Source organism: Hetaerina americana, unplaced genomic scaffold, assembly GCF_022747635.1.
Source record: "Hetaerina americana unplaced genomic scaffold, ioHetAmer1.1.p SCAF_4, whole genome shotgun sequence".
Taxonomy (NCBI): domain Eukaryota; kingdom Metazoa; phylum Arthropoda; class Insecta; order Odonata; family Calopterygidae; genus Hetaerina; species Hetaerina americana.
In genome coordinates this window covers 46,717,853-46,735,196 of record NW_027286985.1, presented here as the reverse complement: position 1 = coordinate 46,735,196, position 17,344 = coordinate 46,717,853, and the positions used below count along the sequence as shown (strand labels likewise).

The following is a 17,344-nucleotide window of genomic DNA, read 5'->3' as shown; positions in this document are numbered from 1 at the left end:
TAATTGCTTATTATGTTAATTTTAACTCAATTTTCGAAAATTGTGATCCTCCATTTGGAATCACTCGTAGTTTTTCAGTGACTCGAGGTAGCGTTCACTTCTCTACATTATTTCTTGTTGACTCACCCATTATCGGAATGGACGAATGCGTCATTTTAGCCTCGTTCACTGCTGCACGGCTTGGAGTAACGCGCACCTGCACATTTTTCTCTCATTTTCTCGAATGGGACGTCAAGCTGCGGACCCCTTGGCGCCTTTCGCAAAGAGCAGGCTAATGCCGACGCCGGGTTTCTCTCCACCCTTCATCCTTTCCTGTCCATCCTTAATAGCGCAAATGACCTCAGCTGTCGGTCGCCTCCCATAAAAAACTGCCACGAGTAGGCGGTAGCTTCTCGGCGTATAATGGAGTTGTTTTGATGTGAAAAACTCTCTCCAAATATGATTGAAATATCTCATTTTGCCAACATGTCGGCGAACTAACATAATTATAAAATGCCAGCAAACTAATTTATTTGGAAGGGTATGAAACTGGGCTTTGGTTTAAGATGTGAAATACTTCATTGAATAATTACTAATTGGAACGTATCAGTTGAAGTGGGAGGACCTCGAGGGAGAATGACCTAAATACGAAAATCGTGTGGGGAGCCGCGGGGATTTCGGTGATCTTCCAGGTCTTTTTCGTTCGAAGGGAAGACGAGATGGAGAAAGAGAAGCCCTTCGTTGGAGTGAGGGGGCGGCGGCCAAGAATAGATTTCCTTCCTCCGCCCCATATACTGCTCCAGCACATCCCTTCTTTCTTCCTCCCTCCTTCCGTCATTTGGGCGTCGATTTCAGGGAGAAGTTGAACTGAGATTCAGTCCTTCATATTTTTCATTTCAATTTTTCAAGGAATGAAGCGGTTAAATGTGAATTTTTCTCAAGTTGCGAGTGGCGTCACCAGAAATTGTATCTCTTTTCCTATTTCATCTGAGTTTCTTAAAAAACGTACCGCTATTCGTGCTGAGTAACGCCGATTCATAATTCTCCCACTTCTCTCATGGTCAATGTCAGATCTATCCTGAATTATCTGGTCTGGGTAGTTTTTTCATTTATTACTTCAGTGGAAAGATGCAGAATTTCGCGAATGCTTCTCACGTGTGAAATGGCTGTGCACGTGTTTGGGAGAATTGAAAGTAGTTTCCTTGTCGCTCTCGGATGTAAATTGAAATCCTTGTATAAGTACAAATGAAACTGAAACTCCTTTCCCTTGTGCATCAATCCCCCTTATTTCTGAATTCTATGTTTTTATCGGTTAGTTTGTATTTTTTTATATTCATTAACTTTCTACTGATTACTCAATATTTGACCGTTTTAAAATGATGTTGAGCGCGAATTAATTATGTTAATTATTTTTAGGGTTAATGGAAAATCATATCTACGGGCCTTTTTAAAATTAACTTTGAACACGAAATATGATATTTTCCTAATGTTATACTTCTTGATTGGGATTTTAAACTATTGACGGACTGGAAATGATTGCCCCACTCTTTCCATTAGCCCGCCTTATAAATGCCATTATTCAAAACTGAAATGCTAGGGCACTGTAAAGTGGTGACGATTCTCAAATACGGACATAGGGAGCCGTTCAGTCCCTCTGTATTTTGTAATTAGGCCCTTTATGTTTGGAATCAATTAATTATTGGATCCTAATCCGAAAATTTTACACCAGAAATCACTTCGGCGAATATATAATGCTTCGTGACTTATTGGATTTTTACGCCTCATGTTTGTTCCTCGGGGATAATTTCAAGTTCACTTAGCGCTCCACCGGCAGTGCTTGACCCGTGTTCACTTACCCATTTCTCTTGTGCCCTCTCGCTTCCCTCCATTGACGGAAAAGGTTTGGAACGTGCCAGACGCCACCGCCATTGTCCTCGCCCTTCCGTCTCCCCCCTTTCTCCTCTCAGCACGCCCTAACTCATTTTCCCCCTCTTGTCATCCAGCAACAGCTCTGCCAGCGTAGACTGCACCCTCTACCTTTCACTACTCCCTTCCACGAACCCCAACACGAGGACTTCCGGCCTATGGAAAACAAATACGGCTCCCATGTGATCATGTCCAGATGCTCCCTTAAGCATGAGATGGCCGCAGTCACCGCAGAGTACATAGATATCATATTTATATCATATCGTGTTTTGAGACTATTTAACACAGCAGTGGGTTCTCGGTAATGGCCTTGACTGTGGAAATAAAACATTTATCGTAGTTGGTCGGGTGCAACCCATCTATAACCGTCGATAGTTTTTTTTCGATTGTAGTACTCATTATTTTCGAAAGACTGGCGCAGTATTGAAATATTAAACCAAATATCGATTTTTCTGGAAGACGTCATAACTTTTTTTTGGGTGTTACTTCATTAAATTATCCCGACACCACGAAGACGTCTAACTTTGTTTTGACTCAATTTGTTAGAATTAATCGATTTTGAAGAAAACTATCAGCGACTCTTTAAATTTACTCTATTTTCTCTCTTCATGAACTACTAAAATTATTTCTACGCAAATGAATGCGGTAATTGAAAATATCTCAACAAATCATGTTTCTTCCTTGTTTTTATTTCACTCAAATGGAATATTGTTTTTATTTACATTCCTCGCAGTCCTACGCTACTAATCAAATCGCATTTCTCTAATGGTATTTGGTGATTTCATGCTGGCAGTTATTTTTGTTAGACCAATTTGTATGCATGTATTTCGTTAATGAAATGTTACAGAGGCAGCATTATGCACGTGTGATTCATTAGAACGTCAAATACGTTGTTAAGAGTGACTTGTTTAAAAATTTAATCGAATACATGGGATTTAGCCATTTTCTGTGGAATTTATTTGCCTGGTGTTTGTAGGTTTATGTTTATATTGCTGAGAAATCAGTACTCTCTCTTTCGAGCAAGCTCCGCCTTAGCCTTCTTATGCATGCAATTTCGTTCCGAACATACCGTAACGAAGCCAGCCCGAAATTTTTCCTTGGAATGTATGGCTTTATTATTGCCTTGGAATATATGACTTCACCGGGTGGCATTGTTTTTTCATAGCTATTTATTTTGAATTCCATTTTAGTGAATTAACCTACATATTTAGAGATAAATGTTCCCGGTTAGATTTTAGCCTTTCTAATATTACCGTATGGCAGCCAGGAAGTGGACGAAATTCTCCGATAGTCTCTGCAATCTCTCATAGACTTAGCCCCACTTCTTCCTTGAGGAAACATATACGTACATAATACCTGCAAGCCGCCGCAAGGGCGTGTCGCGGGGTTTTTTAGGCCGCCAGCCTTGCATGCACAATTACATTGTAATACATCCCTGCAAATACAACACCTCTACACAAATATCAGTTCTATCATGCAATCGAACAAAGTTAATTCCACGAAAGAAGGAACTTGCATGCAATAACATGTAGTTAATATCAGGATATATTCAAATCTTGCGGGAACAAATGGTATTAAATCGGTCTAATTCACGTAGGATATTGAAAAAATACATATACTACCTTGATCAAAAATTTCCCGGAATTTATTCAGAAAATTAAAAATTCAAGTTTATTCATCTAAATCTATATTGTCCCCTTCAAAGTAATCCCCATCGACTGCAACACACTTATGCCAGCGCTTGATCCAATCCTCGAAACATTTTTATATTCGATTTTCGGTATGTCCATCAGTGCTTCCTGCGATTTTTCCATTACTTCCTCTCGGCTGCTAAAACGCGTTCCCCGTAATGGTTTTTTAACTCGATTGAACAGAAAGAAGTCACAGGGAGCCAAATCAGGTGAATTCGGTGGCTGTTGGATGGTATTTGTTGCATTTTTCGTCAAAAAATTACGAATAATGATAGCACTGTGCGACGGTGCGTTATCATGGTGCAAAATCCACGAGTTTTCTGCCCACATTTCTGGTCTCTTTCGGCGAATTGCTTCACGCAAACGTCTCATAACGCCCAAATAATACTCTTTGTTTACTGTCTGGTCTTCTGGCAAAAATTCATGATGCACTACACCGTTGTAATCCATGAAAACCGTCAGCATTGCCTTCTTTTTTGACTGAAAACGACGTGGTTTTTTTGGTCTCGGCTCATTTGGTGAACGCCATTCACTTGCCTGATGTCTGGATTGCGTGTCGTACTCATAAACCCACGTCTCGTCTCCAGTAATGATCCTTTTGAAGAATGTGGGATCGGATTCAGCCTCGCAAATCATGTCTTTTGCGACGTCAACACGGTCTCTTTTTTGCATGAAATTGAGGTCTTTTGGAACCAACTTTGCTGCTACACGACGGAAACCCAAATCATTAACCACAATGTCTTGGGCGGATCCATAGGCAATGTTCAAGTCCTCCGCTATTTCTCTGATGGTTAATTTGCGGTTATTGACCAACATTTCTTTTACTTTATCAATTTTTTCACCGACTTTCGATGTCGATGGTCTGCCACTGCGTTCATCATCTTCGATTGACTCACGACCACTTCTGAACCGCTCGTGCCACTGGTAAACGACCGTTTTTTTTAGAGAATCGTTGCCGAAACACTTTTCCAACATTTCCAACGTCCGTGCGCCACTAAATCCGTTTTTTACGCAAAATTTAATACAAGTTCGTTGTTGCAAATTTAAATCCATTTCTGAAATTGTAAAAAATCGCCAACACACACAGAGATAGATGTACTCTTGGCTACGTAACTTTTGCAAATGTCAAGTTATGACACTAAGATTTAAAGGGAATATCAACAACAGATGTACCAATTTAACAAAAAAAACAGAACTCAAATCGGAACGATGGGAGCGCCACACGGTGGTTATTCCGGGAACTTTTTGATCAAGGTAGTATACCTACCAATACTAATTGTCCCTTTAGCGTCTCTGATCATATATATTTTTATATCTCAACGGAAGAGGAAAAAACGACAATTTTAATCAATCCGTTATACTATTTATTTCTCTGATTTTAGGTACGTGATCTGATCTACCATAGTAAATCGGAGCCTGTAATATGTATTTAACTCTTTAAACCTGCCTCAAATTTACACAGGGAATTTAACCTACATTTCAATGTACGGTCAACTAGTGGTTCTCATCCTAATTTCTCCAAGTTTCGTGGCACTGCTACCTTGTTCATAACAACTTTTCACGAAGCTAGCTGCTCTTCTACGTTGCACTAAATCTCGTGAGGATCCCATGCACCCGAAGCGTACTTAAGATGGGACCTACCAACGTAAACTAAAAATCTTTGTGACCCTCATATTAACTTTCCCCAGTGTCCTTTAATGAATCCTAACTTTTTATTTGCAATTCCGAAAAATTCACTAATGTTTTTTTCCCTAAGTTATGTCCTGAGTTATCGTAACACCCAAATATTTTACTTTCTCCCAAATTTAATTCAATTCTCATTCCCATGTCTCGCACCACTTTTGGATCGCATTGAGGTCATTACATAATGATTCCCTATCTTCATGACTGGATATGTCCTTACATATCACTGCATCGTCAACAAATAGATTCAGTTTACTGGGAATATGAAAACTCAGGTCATCAATTTATAAAAGGAACAATAGCGTACCGATAACACTTCCGTGGGACACCCGATGAGTCGCTGTGTTGGGTAATGGTACTCCATCATTATTACCCTTTAGTCGCGGCTGTTAAAAATTGATGAATCCAGTCTATTACACACCTATGTATCCCGTAGCCTCTCAAATTTGGGAGACACTTCTTATTAGGAATTTTGTCGAATGCCTTTTTGAAATCTAGAAATTTAGCTTCAAATTGAACATTATTTTCGCCGGAGACCAAAATATCATGAGCGAAAAACCCCATTTGTGTCTCGCGAGAACTACCCTTACGGAAAACGGAAACCGTGGTTTGTGTCCTCGTCCATATGGACCTTGTACGTTGTCCCATATTTCCGTCTGAGCCCCACATGTTGACGACTGATGAATTGTATTGCTTGTACCCTGGGCTCATTCCTCGCTGATGCAAAATAAAAATCATCCCATTTTTTTAGGCGTAATATTTGCATTCATTGCGATTCAATTTTAGGCGAAATCGCCTCTCTATTTTACTCAGCCTCCGTTGTATGCACCTGAGCGAACCGGTTCGTGTCTAACGGGCAGAGAGGCGAATCGGTGCAGTTGGTGCATTCCCATGTAGGTACGTAACGTCCGTTGCGCCGAGCTAAAATCTGATCGAATAGACGATTCATGGAGAGCCCCAGGCGTGCAAGGCGGCGGTGCGGTAGCGACAAGCCGTTCGTTCATGCGTCCCACTTTATCCGCCTCCATGAGGTAAGAGAGGAACTGGCAAGAAGTTCCCTCCCGTTCCTCGGCCTCGTCCCAAGCAGGCAAAGGGCGTGTGGTAGGGAAGATCGAGGAGTGAGTGGGTAGTGGTGTTCGCGCGTGACTGGCGGGAAGGGCGGGGGGGGGGGAGGAGTTTGGTAGAAGGGGAAGGGCCGGGGAAGAGAGAGAATGGGCGTATGAGATAATGGATGGGCGTCCCCATCCCAATTGTTTGCTCGGTCCCGTTCCTGGACCATCTGCTTCATTCCCCCCCGATATTTTGTCGCTTACTTGTCCCACGATACTTAACCCAATATGAAGACTTGCCTCGCACTTAATTGTTCATAATCGTGAAATGAAACTGGACTTCGGCGTTGTTTTTGCGTCATTCTTGTTCTTAACTCGTCTAGTTCCTCGGTCGGAGTCACCTGAGCTCAACGCGAGTACGACCCGAAAAGCGAACGAATGAGTAGAAATAGCTACGTGCCTGTGCTTTGTGTGAATAGAAAATTATATGACTATTAATTATTATTATATTATAATTAATAGTAATTAAAATTGTATGACATTAACAATATGGGTTGCGGTAATCCTGGGGCAGAGATTTGGACTACTGACCAGAGGGCCCGAGTTCGATTCCCGGGCAAGCATATCTGGGCACCCTCGGCTCCACCCCAAGTGATTTTTCGGGTACCAGGTCTTCCTGGGAAACCATGACCGGCACAGGGAAAGGAACTCCCCCCCTACCCTGATGTGTAAATTTCACACACTGTCGGGCTTAGTACTGGGCGAACTCTAATATCACCCACCAAACCAACCATTGGGTTGATTACTGTTTATGGTTAACAATAAGCAACGCCATGCTTGTCATGTCGTGTTTGCTTAAATTGTATGCAGTCAAGTATGTATATATGTACATGGTCCATTATCAAAGTAATGCGAATGATTTCATTTATTTCTCTGGGAAAAATAGATCTATTGATCTTACTTGCACAAATGCTTAAAATTCTTCAAAATACTCTCCCCCTGCATCAATACACTCACGGGGATGTGTCTGCCACGCCTAGCTCCCTGGAACTCCTCGACGGGTATGTCTCTCAGGGACGTTGTAACATGCGTTTGGATGTTTTCCACAGTCTCCCAATGCTTTCCTTTCAGCTCTCTTTTCAGTCGCGGCACAATAAAATCATGTGCATTACTTTAATAATGGACCATGTAAATATGAAACGCTTTCAAAGAAATTGCCACTCTTTTATGAATTTGAGTTTTTTTATAATAAAGTTGCTTAATTTTTGCAGTAAACAGAAATTGTTTCTTTTGCCCAACTCTTTTATTTGAGAAATGGTTGCTTGAATCTGTTGGTGCTCTCTCTGACTAACAGCGCCTGCATTTATGCTCGCTCACGGGCATCATAAAGACCCAGCGTTACTTTTGAAATCTAGATGGAAAAGCCTGTGGTATTAGGCAAGCAGACTTGTACTTGAGTCTTCCCAAATGGACAGATTGGATCGAGGGGATAAATAAATGACTAGACGCTTCTTTGCTTATTTCCACTTCATGGTGTCGTATAGAGAAGATTCTTACTACAGGGAGTCCGAGACTACATGCGCGGCTCCAACACACCCATCAATCAATCAAATTTTAAATCCATTGTATCTATCCTATTTATTTAGCAACATTGCTAAATCAGCAATTGCTATCATTGCAATCATTGCTAAAACATCAGATCTGTTGTTCGAAAAATTATAAAATTGTAAAACATTGCGATAAAAGGTTTCTGGGTTCATTCGAGTGTGTTATCTGCGGGCTTCTTTAGGCAAAGAAGGTGAATTTATTGAATAAATTATCAATATAAACCCTTCTGCGGACGCTGAAAGAGTAATGGAAATGTAATTCAAAATAATTCGACCAATCCCATGTGCGTTTTTTGTTACCTGTGTAAAATCTACTTCCGATCGACTACAGTCGTGGGAAGTCCTTTGGTTCCATTGCAGACGTCGGCCATAGCAAAAAAAACACGGAATAAGTAAACAATACCCACTGATTGGGAATGGTACGGTGAGAACGACCATCCGTCCCCTTGACCCTCCCCTTCTGGCTTCTTCGTCATGGCTTCCTTGGCAGCCCCCCTATTTTCAGGTCCTTTTTTCATTTTTATATCACCAATCCTAGGCCCTCCCCATAATTCGAATCTTTTTGGAAATGACTGGGGGAAGAGTTACATGGATTTTATTGCTAATGGGCCTTCAAAATTCGTCCCAAGCCGTTAAAAAATTCGAGGCCTCATTTGTTGTCGTTGTCCCATGCAAAACTTTACTGATAATGCTATCTTTCGGCTCACTCTAGGGTGGGTGGCACCCTCACTGTCCTGGGGTAGCACTCAGTAAATTCGTCACATTATTACTTGAACTCCATTATTTTACCCATTCATTAAAGGATATTGTTTCACCATTTAATCATTTGATTGACATTTTGTTGTTTTCTAACGTGTGGTACTCTCATAATTTTGCCATTCCAGGCGATACGCTCTCTTGCCTCTCCATTCACAAGTTTCCATTCGTATAGGCTGCTCGCTATGCCCATTGAGCAAAGCCCTAGTCCTCAAATCAAAAAATATTATTGTACATTTTAATTTCATAAAATATTATTTTAAGAAAGTAATTTTAGCTCACCAGCCTGGTCCTGACAATGCTGGTTCTCCTTATATCTGTGTCAAGTAATTTCCACTAATAAATTTTTCAGATCACATATTTTCCGGTGCACATTTATTAATTAATCACCCTATACGATGAAACACAATTCCCCTGAATTATATCTTTGTCTGATAATTTTGATGAAATGGGGGGTTCTATCATTTTTGGTTGTGAGAAGATGATTTACTCGTAGCCAAGTCTCCACCTTGGGATGCTATTGAATATGTGGAATAGCAGTTGATTGAATAATAATTGAAGAAAATTAAGAAAAACGTTATTGTTGTTGAATAGAGGATTAATACCATTGTTCGGTCGATTCACTTAATGGCATTGCAAGTTAGCAATAACTATAATTTAAAAGAAATTACTCCACTCATACATATTGGTACCTTTAAGGCTTTTATGATGAATTTACTGGGGTAATATTTGAGAAAAATTATTTTCAAAGGTTCTTACTTTAATACTGGAAAAATAAAAGACTAATTCTCTTCATTTTGATCTAAAGGTCTCTTTAATATCTTCAACATTTATCACCAATCAAAATTGCTGTTGAAGGCTGTGATAGAAAGGAGAAGGATTGGCAAGCAAGGAAGGGGATGTATCTAGAGGAATTCGGGAAATCTATGCATTTGACATTAAATATATTAAATGTGTGATGTAATAGAGCTGTATAAACTTTTTTTTCATTTCATTAAAGTAGCAGTGCTTAGATATTATATTTTTCATTGTTTCTTCTCTCCTTTCAGCTCATAAACCCTCTGTGCTAGAATGCACATCCACCTACCAAGGCAGTGGCCTTCAAGGCTGCAGCTTATAATCCTGCCATTGGCTCTGCTGCAGTTACATAGTCTAATTAGTGCAGAAGAACCCTTGGGAACTCCAGAAAAACTCACTAGCCAGAATCCTTGTACGTCAAAGCAAACTTGTCATGAATGTATACAGACACCAACTTGTGCTTGGTGCTCAGAACCGGTGAGTCAGTTTTTCTAAATCTACATGTGTACCATGGATTTAACCTGATGATATATGAAGCAATGGTTAAGGGAAGGGAAATGAGAAAGTTTTAGTATTTGGAATAGGTTTCTTAAAATTCCTCTTATCATATATTGCACTTGAGGAGTAGGAGTCTCAAATTCTGTGAGTTCTCATACCTCCTCTTATTTGATGCATTTATTGTCTAATTGAGAAATACATAAAATGTGAGCCATGAATTATTGAAATTTGGTGGTAAATCCTGTAAAAAAGGTGTAAAGTTAATTATAATTTTATATTATAATAAAGTTAAATGTTACAATGTAGTTTTTTATTTATTTTCTGTTATGATTCTGTTATGCTCACCTCTTGCATGGATTTATTTATATCTAAGAAATTATGCAAATATAATTATTAACAATATTTAGTTACATCATTGTTAATACACTGAATAAAGTTATAATTAGTAAGAATTCACTCTTAAAACAGAATGAAAAATTAGAAAAATTAAATAAAACATTTGACATAGCACTATAATCTGTACGAATGTATCAAATACTTATTTGTCACTAACATCATTTAAACAAATTAAATCATGTCAACCATTTGATTTTCATACTCTTTGCTGGAAAAGTATGTAGTACGTACATGTATGTTATTTAAGTTTTTGCACTTGGAAGCAATACTTTCATTGTACTATTGTCTAAAATATAAAGGAACAATATGCAAAAACATAGGTCTGGAAATCTTATGAAAGTCAGGGAATATTCGAAAACCTAGTTAGAGTTTATCATAAGTATGTCATATTTGCAAGTGAAAGAGAGGAGTATAGCAAGCATATTAAGATGGTTTCTCATTTTAATCAGTAAATTTTGACCTCTTCTATGTATAATTTTCATTCATATGAAATGTCATGGTAGTGTATTCACTCTGGATACAGTCCTCACCATTTTTCAGTTCTATTGGGCATCATTTTAAATGTCATGTGTTACATAATAATGTTATTTGTTATTTCATTTCATACTTATTATCATTAGTCTACCAGTCAAGGTAGGTTTTTGCTGGATTCAGGAACTAAGAACTGTTTCAATTCCAAGTCCTACCTGGACTAGCACAAAATACCTTAACATACCACATTAATTAAACAATTTTTCAGCTCTTTGTACTTTTTACCTCCTTTTAGTCTGTCCAAAATTTCTAATCTTGGCCTCACACTTCCTTGCATGGCCAAAAGTCTCCATCTTTTTTATTTCTTCTCCTTCATTTTTCAATATTTCAATGCCTATCAATATTTCTTGATGTACCTCCTGTCATTGAATTTATCCCTGTAACCTTCTCTCTTCCCTTAAAATCCCTGGAACTTATTTGATTGTATCCCCTGCTTTTCATTTTCTATTCTTCTCCTCATCCACATCTCAGAAGTCACCAATCTTTGCTTATCTTCTTGCCTCATTGGCCATGTTATGGAGCAATATAAAATTATTCTCCATTTCTCTATTCATCTCAATAGTTTTCATTAATCATATCTTAATGCTTTTATCAATATTAATATTGATTGATAATAATGACTCAGGCCCTTATCATCATTGCCGTCCTCCTTGTAAATGCTTCCTTACCTGATACCATTATTTTCTTAAATGCTGTCACTTCTCAGCCCATTTCCATCTAAAACCCTACCTAAATTCGTAAATTTTCTACTTGTTCTAATTTATGCCCTATCACTTTCATGTTTAACTCACCCTTCTCAATTCTTGAGAACCTTAATACCTTCATTTTCTAGAACCTCAATACCTTCATTTTCTTATTACCATTTTCAGCTTGTACCTTCAGCATAAAGTACTACACAATTGCGTTCAGTTTGTAACAAAAACATGTAGGGTATTTCCATCGTCATTCCTAATCGGTTATGCTAAGCACAATGTTTGTCACAAGCACGTGGTTTAGTCTCTAATCTCCTTTTAAATTTAACAAACGCCCCTTTGCCCATTTAATACATCCTCATTGATATAAATGAATAATTGATGGGAAATATTTTCAATCATTAATGTTATGAGATAACTATTTAGTTCGGTAAATTCTAAGAAAATTGCTACATTTGACAAATTTTTAAGGCCAGCACCAGTATTTGTAATGCTCTGAAGTAAATCATTACCAAAGAAGGTGCCTATTTTACTATTGTTAACAATGCTACTTATGTATGAATTTCTAAATGGTAATTGCATAACATGAGTTTGGAAATCTTTTTGCACCCCCTGGAAAATGTAAATGTGAACTTCATGTTAATTTTTATGCAAGAAAATTCATTCTAATGATACTGATTGAGGATTGCGGAATTAAATGGGAAATTTATACTATATATTCCCCATTATGTGTATGTTTATTCATAAAGTGTATAATTCTGTGTGTATTTTAATGTATGTATTAAGGAACTCAGTTATCAGATTTTAGTTTTAATTATTTGTTAATAATTCTGATTAAATATATGATTATTAATATAGTATAATACCTTAGTGAAATATTAACTTTTTCATAATCTTTTTCAGGGAGAGCGTATGAGTCAGAAGCGCTGCTTTCAGCCAAACCAGGTAACCAAACAGTGTGCAGCTGAATACATATTTAATCCAGATAATGAATATACTGTAAAAATGGCAAAATCCTTAATGAAAGCAACTGAGCGGCATGAAGCTGTGCAAATATCACCCCAAAGAGTTCATCTCAAACTTCGAATTCGTGAGTGTCAATTTACATCCTTATATTAGTATGATGCATGCAAAATGTTGAATGAAATTTTTCTAATGATTCATCACCATCATTACTGTGCAAATGATTATTCAGTTAAAAATGTCTGCAATTATTGTTTAATGTGCAGCAGTGCTAAGTTGACTTTTATCAAATAAAGAGAATTGGAATGGAGTTAAAATTGCAATATTAAATAGGAAAAAATAGTGAAAAGTCTAAAAGGTATAATTAATTTTGAGATAAAAGCATATTGGGAATTTTATTTGCTCTAAATTGTCAAAGACACTTATAAAATGAAAAAAACATAAATGAATTGGATGAGTCCTGGAGATTCAACTTAAGCAAATCACATAATCAACAAACACCGAACTATATTTCACCTGAATGAACAGGTTTAAATAAATATGCTGATTGAATAGCAATAACTTATGCAAAATTGTCAAATAGCTGTGAGGAAACTCTTCTTCAAAAAAGCTTGTAGTTGGCAAACTGTGGGACTTATTCAGCTTCAATATGCTGAATTTTATACCATTAGTTATTGTATTTTTATAACCACCTTCATTTTGTTTTGATACTGTTTCATTGGTGTATTTTGCTTTTCAGATGAGTCATATAGCCTTTTTATGCAGTATGCACAAGCTGAAGATTATCCCATTGATCTGTACTATTTGATGGACTTGTCCAAATCCATGGAGGATGATAAAGAGAAGCTTTCTGATCTGGGAAATAGCTTGGCACATACCATGCAGAGCATAACATCAAATTTCCGGCTTGGATTTGGCAGCTTTGTTGATAAAGTGGTTATGCCATATGTTAGCACTGTTCCTAAAAAGTAAGTTTTTAATGTGATCCTTTAGTTTAAAGATTAATTAATAACTCCTAATTGGTAAAATTTTTCTCCTTACAAATGTTGAATATCATGTTAATTCAATGGCAGGCAAGAAGTTCATAAAGTGCATTGCAATAAAGGTACCACGCCCAATAATTGACAGACTTCATTGAATATTTAAGAGAGAAATGTAAAAGTGAGATGCATGTAAAGTTGGGTATGCATATTCAATTGTTTTAAAATTTGGTTGCATTCTGGGCATGAACGAGCCTGTTTTTTAAAATGAAAAATCACTTTATGGGTCCATTTTGATAAGAAATGCTTTGAAATTTGTTTATTTATCTGTGAATGAATAAGAATTTCCATTAAAGCTGTCATAAAGTATAGCTGCCAATTCAATGCTTTGAAAGGCCTAAGAAAAAGATGGGGTTCCTCATATTTGAATGTTTCCTTGAATATTAATGGGGTTTAATTATTCATGTAAACATGGTATTTTAGATATTCCCTATTGGTGAGGTGCATGGTATTCAGTGGGAATGCTGTGGGTGTATTTAATGAACATGTACTAGGTGTAATGTAATATCAGTAGCTTATGAAAATAATTGTTTTAAGATATGGTCTATCGTTTTGTATGAGAGTAGTAATTTATCGACCAAGCCTATCGAAATGCTCATTGAAATTAAATTATTAAAATGTGTTGTTTAACCATCAAAGATCGCTTCAAAGATCAACTTAATGGTATATTCCGAGGACTAGATGTTAAATTTGGCCTTTACTAAGATACTATTTAGCATTGAGGTTAAAATAGGGTATTTCCATGAAAATGGGGAATGATTCCAAGAAACTTGTACCATAATGACCTTCACTTATCTGCTATATTAATATTTATACCTAAATATTAATGTACAATCATTTTATAATCTGAAGGTTGACTTCAACATTTTCTTCTCTTCATATATTTCATTTTCAAATTTTTTCTTGGATCACATCATTTTATGTGAATCTTTTACATGTGGCAGTAAAGATAACTTGGTTGAAAATAATTTTTTGCCAAGCTGTCTCCCAATTGTGTTGGGTAAAACAGGAGAAAAAACTTACTCTGTATGAGGTACTGTGTAATTGTGAACTCCTTGATAAATATGAGAAATTTCACTGTGGCCTCTTTGTTATTTCGAATATGATTGTTTCTTATTCTAAGTATTGAATGATTGAAATTGATCCTAAATTTATTGACTTTGAGGGTAACAATATTGTTCACTTCTTAGATAGTGAAATAGCCTATGTTATGGATGGTTTTAAAAATTATTTTTTACACATTTTATGTGATTAATGTATTTTCCTTTTTTCATTTTATATCCATTAAAATTAGTAAAAATGCTATTAATTTATTTTTATTAACTTTTTACAGTGAATATTCTGCGACAATGATTAAATTATACATCATTTAATTTAGTACTTATGAGATTAAGCAAGTGCTCCTTTCAAAGTAAAACCAAACTTTTCAGTTGGTTTTTGTCATTTTTTATGATATTAAAAATGAATGAACATAAATTTTTCCATTTGATTTTGAAACTGAGGTTGTTTGAGTTAATACTAAAGCAGAAAACATGGATTTAACATGTCTCAAATATTAGAAAACTCTGCAAAATTGGACTGCCTACTGACAAGTTTCTTTCCGTTTTCATATTGTCCTTAGAAAAATAGTAATACTTAATACAATTTCAAGCCAGTTCTGTATAATTAAATTTTATTGAAGTATGATAATGGGAATTACTGGGTTTTAATCTTTGCCAAATAAGTGTGAGATAATCTTCCTTACACCCTATTTGTAGGAATTTAATTTTTTTAATTTGAAATTTTACCTCAGTGTGCTATAAGGTTTATTTCTTAAACCACTGAGGTATCCATTTATTAAAAGTGTGTTAAATATATGCATTTGTAGTTCATCAGTTTTGATGGAATTAATAATTTGAAAACTTATTTTTTAAACTTTTACTTCAAAATTTTGTGAAATGGTCATTTGCTGTAATTATGCCATGACCTTGACTTAACTTAATTGGTGAACCTTGCCTAATCAGTCTTTAATTCTGCTGATTTTGTTAGGATACTGCATGTTAAAATTTTCTTTTGTATATTTAAATCTATACATGCTAGAGAACTCATTCTTTACAAGCCACATAAAAATTTCATCAATTTTTTTATTTCAGTGCGATCAAAATTTGCTGTTATTGGTTGTTACTTTTTCACTATCTGTGATTTTTTCATCAATTTTGACTCTACTACCCTACTCCTAGCTGCCAATGACTGCAGTTTTACACCTATTTAATTGTGAAATTGAAACTGGAGAAGTACAAAATTTGATTAAATGCTATATTTAACACTGAATCTGGTACTGAAAACCCTTTTACATTAGTGCTGTTCATAATGCTGGTATTATTTATTCTACTCATCACTATCTTAGCTGTGAACTCATATTATTATTGTAATTAAAATGGCAATTCCTGGATAATACACATTTCTGTTATATGCTAAAATATGGTACATGGTTGATTTTTGATGAGGTCTCGTTTCTTTAACTATATATAGATCTAGTATATAGCACTCTATCAGCAGGTATTACTGTGATGATTTTTCTATTTTTTAGTTTTGCAACAGGAATAATGTCACTATTAGTTAAACCTGACATACTGATGTGTTACCTTAAATTATTTTCTTGTCCATAGTGAAAGAAATATTTTTGAATAAATTTCAATGAATAATATTTCTATTTATTAGAGAAAGCCATGGTACAAAGACCCTAAATTGGAGGCTTCTATGCAGTAAGTTTGTTGCAATGAGATTTCTACAGCTCTCTGTGGTGCTGTTTAATATTTTTAAGTAAATCAACCAAATTACAACTAATGTCATAATGTGCACTTATGTTTTTATATAAGTAGTGTGAGTATCTCCAGGGGATGTATTAGAGAAATCAAACGGTCATATATATAGGAAGTGGAAAATAGCCTTCATAGATTCAATAATAAGGCATATTCATTCTGTTTATTTTGCATTTTACCTAGCTTAGTATAGAGTAAAAGTTGAGCTCTCTGCTTGCATATCAAACTAACCTTCAGGATGTGGGCTGGAAAATATTAGTAAAAACCTTTGTTACATTATTATCCTCAATAGCAGCAACTCATGTAGACTTGAATTTTTTTTTGAATTTTCTTTGATAAGGTTAGATTTTTTTGTAGCATAATGACTTTATAACTCAGTGTCATTTTTTAAATTTGTATCTAAGAGTACAGAAAAATCAGTCTGTGCATTTGTTGTCATGTCAATCATTGGTCATGATTCGTTACTATGTCTGGCTAAAGATAACATGCAAAATCATTTAATTTTTTTGAAAATATAAAACATGATGCATGTACAAAATCTGTTATTATCACCAGTGTGATCATTTGGTCATGGTAATTTTTGTAATTATACTATAGTTAATGCAGGCCTGTGCATGTACAAATATTTTTCATCCAAATTTGGGAAATTATATTCCACCCAATAAGTTAACCTGCTACAAGATATCTGTATTTACAAGAGAGGCAAATCTGAGCTATGCTAAGGACCTAAGTTCAATTCTAAATAATTCCTGTGTAAGTCACTCCAATCTTTCATCCAAATTTCATTTTATCAGATACCCTTTTAAGGGTTTGTTTTAGGGATTAATATTTTCTACCAGGACATCATGCCACAATTAATGTTAAATATAACAATTAAGGAAATTATTCCCAATTTATACAGCCATCCTGTTTTTGGTGTGGTATTTTTTAGTAT

General features: G+C 35.9%; 1 protein-coding gene across 2 annotated transcripts in view; it reads left to right on the top strand.

Annotated features, from left to right (window-relative positions):
• Positions 1-17,344, top strand: part of LOC139691779 (integrin beta-PS-like) — a 73,017-nt gene that overhangs the window by 31,930 nt on the left and 23,743 nt on the right. For both annotated transcript variants that reach the window (XM_071589639.1, XM_071589638.1), the window contains exons 2-4: positions 9,741-9,966; positions 12,510-12,696; positions 13,309-13,537. In XM_071589639.1, coding sequence (XP_071445740.1) covers positions 9,763-9,966; positions 12,510-12,696; positions 13,309-13,537 — 620 coding nt within the window. In that variant the 5' untranslated portion in view covers positions 9,741-9,762. The remainder of the gene's footprint in view (positions 1-9,740; positions 9,967-12,509; positions 12,697-13,308; positions 13,538-17,344) is intronic.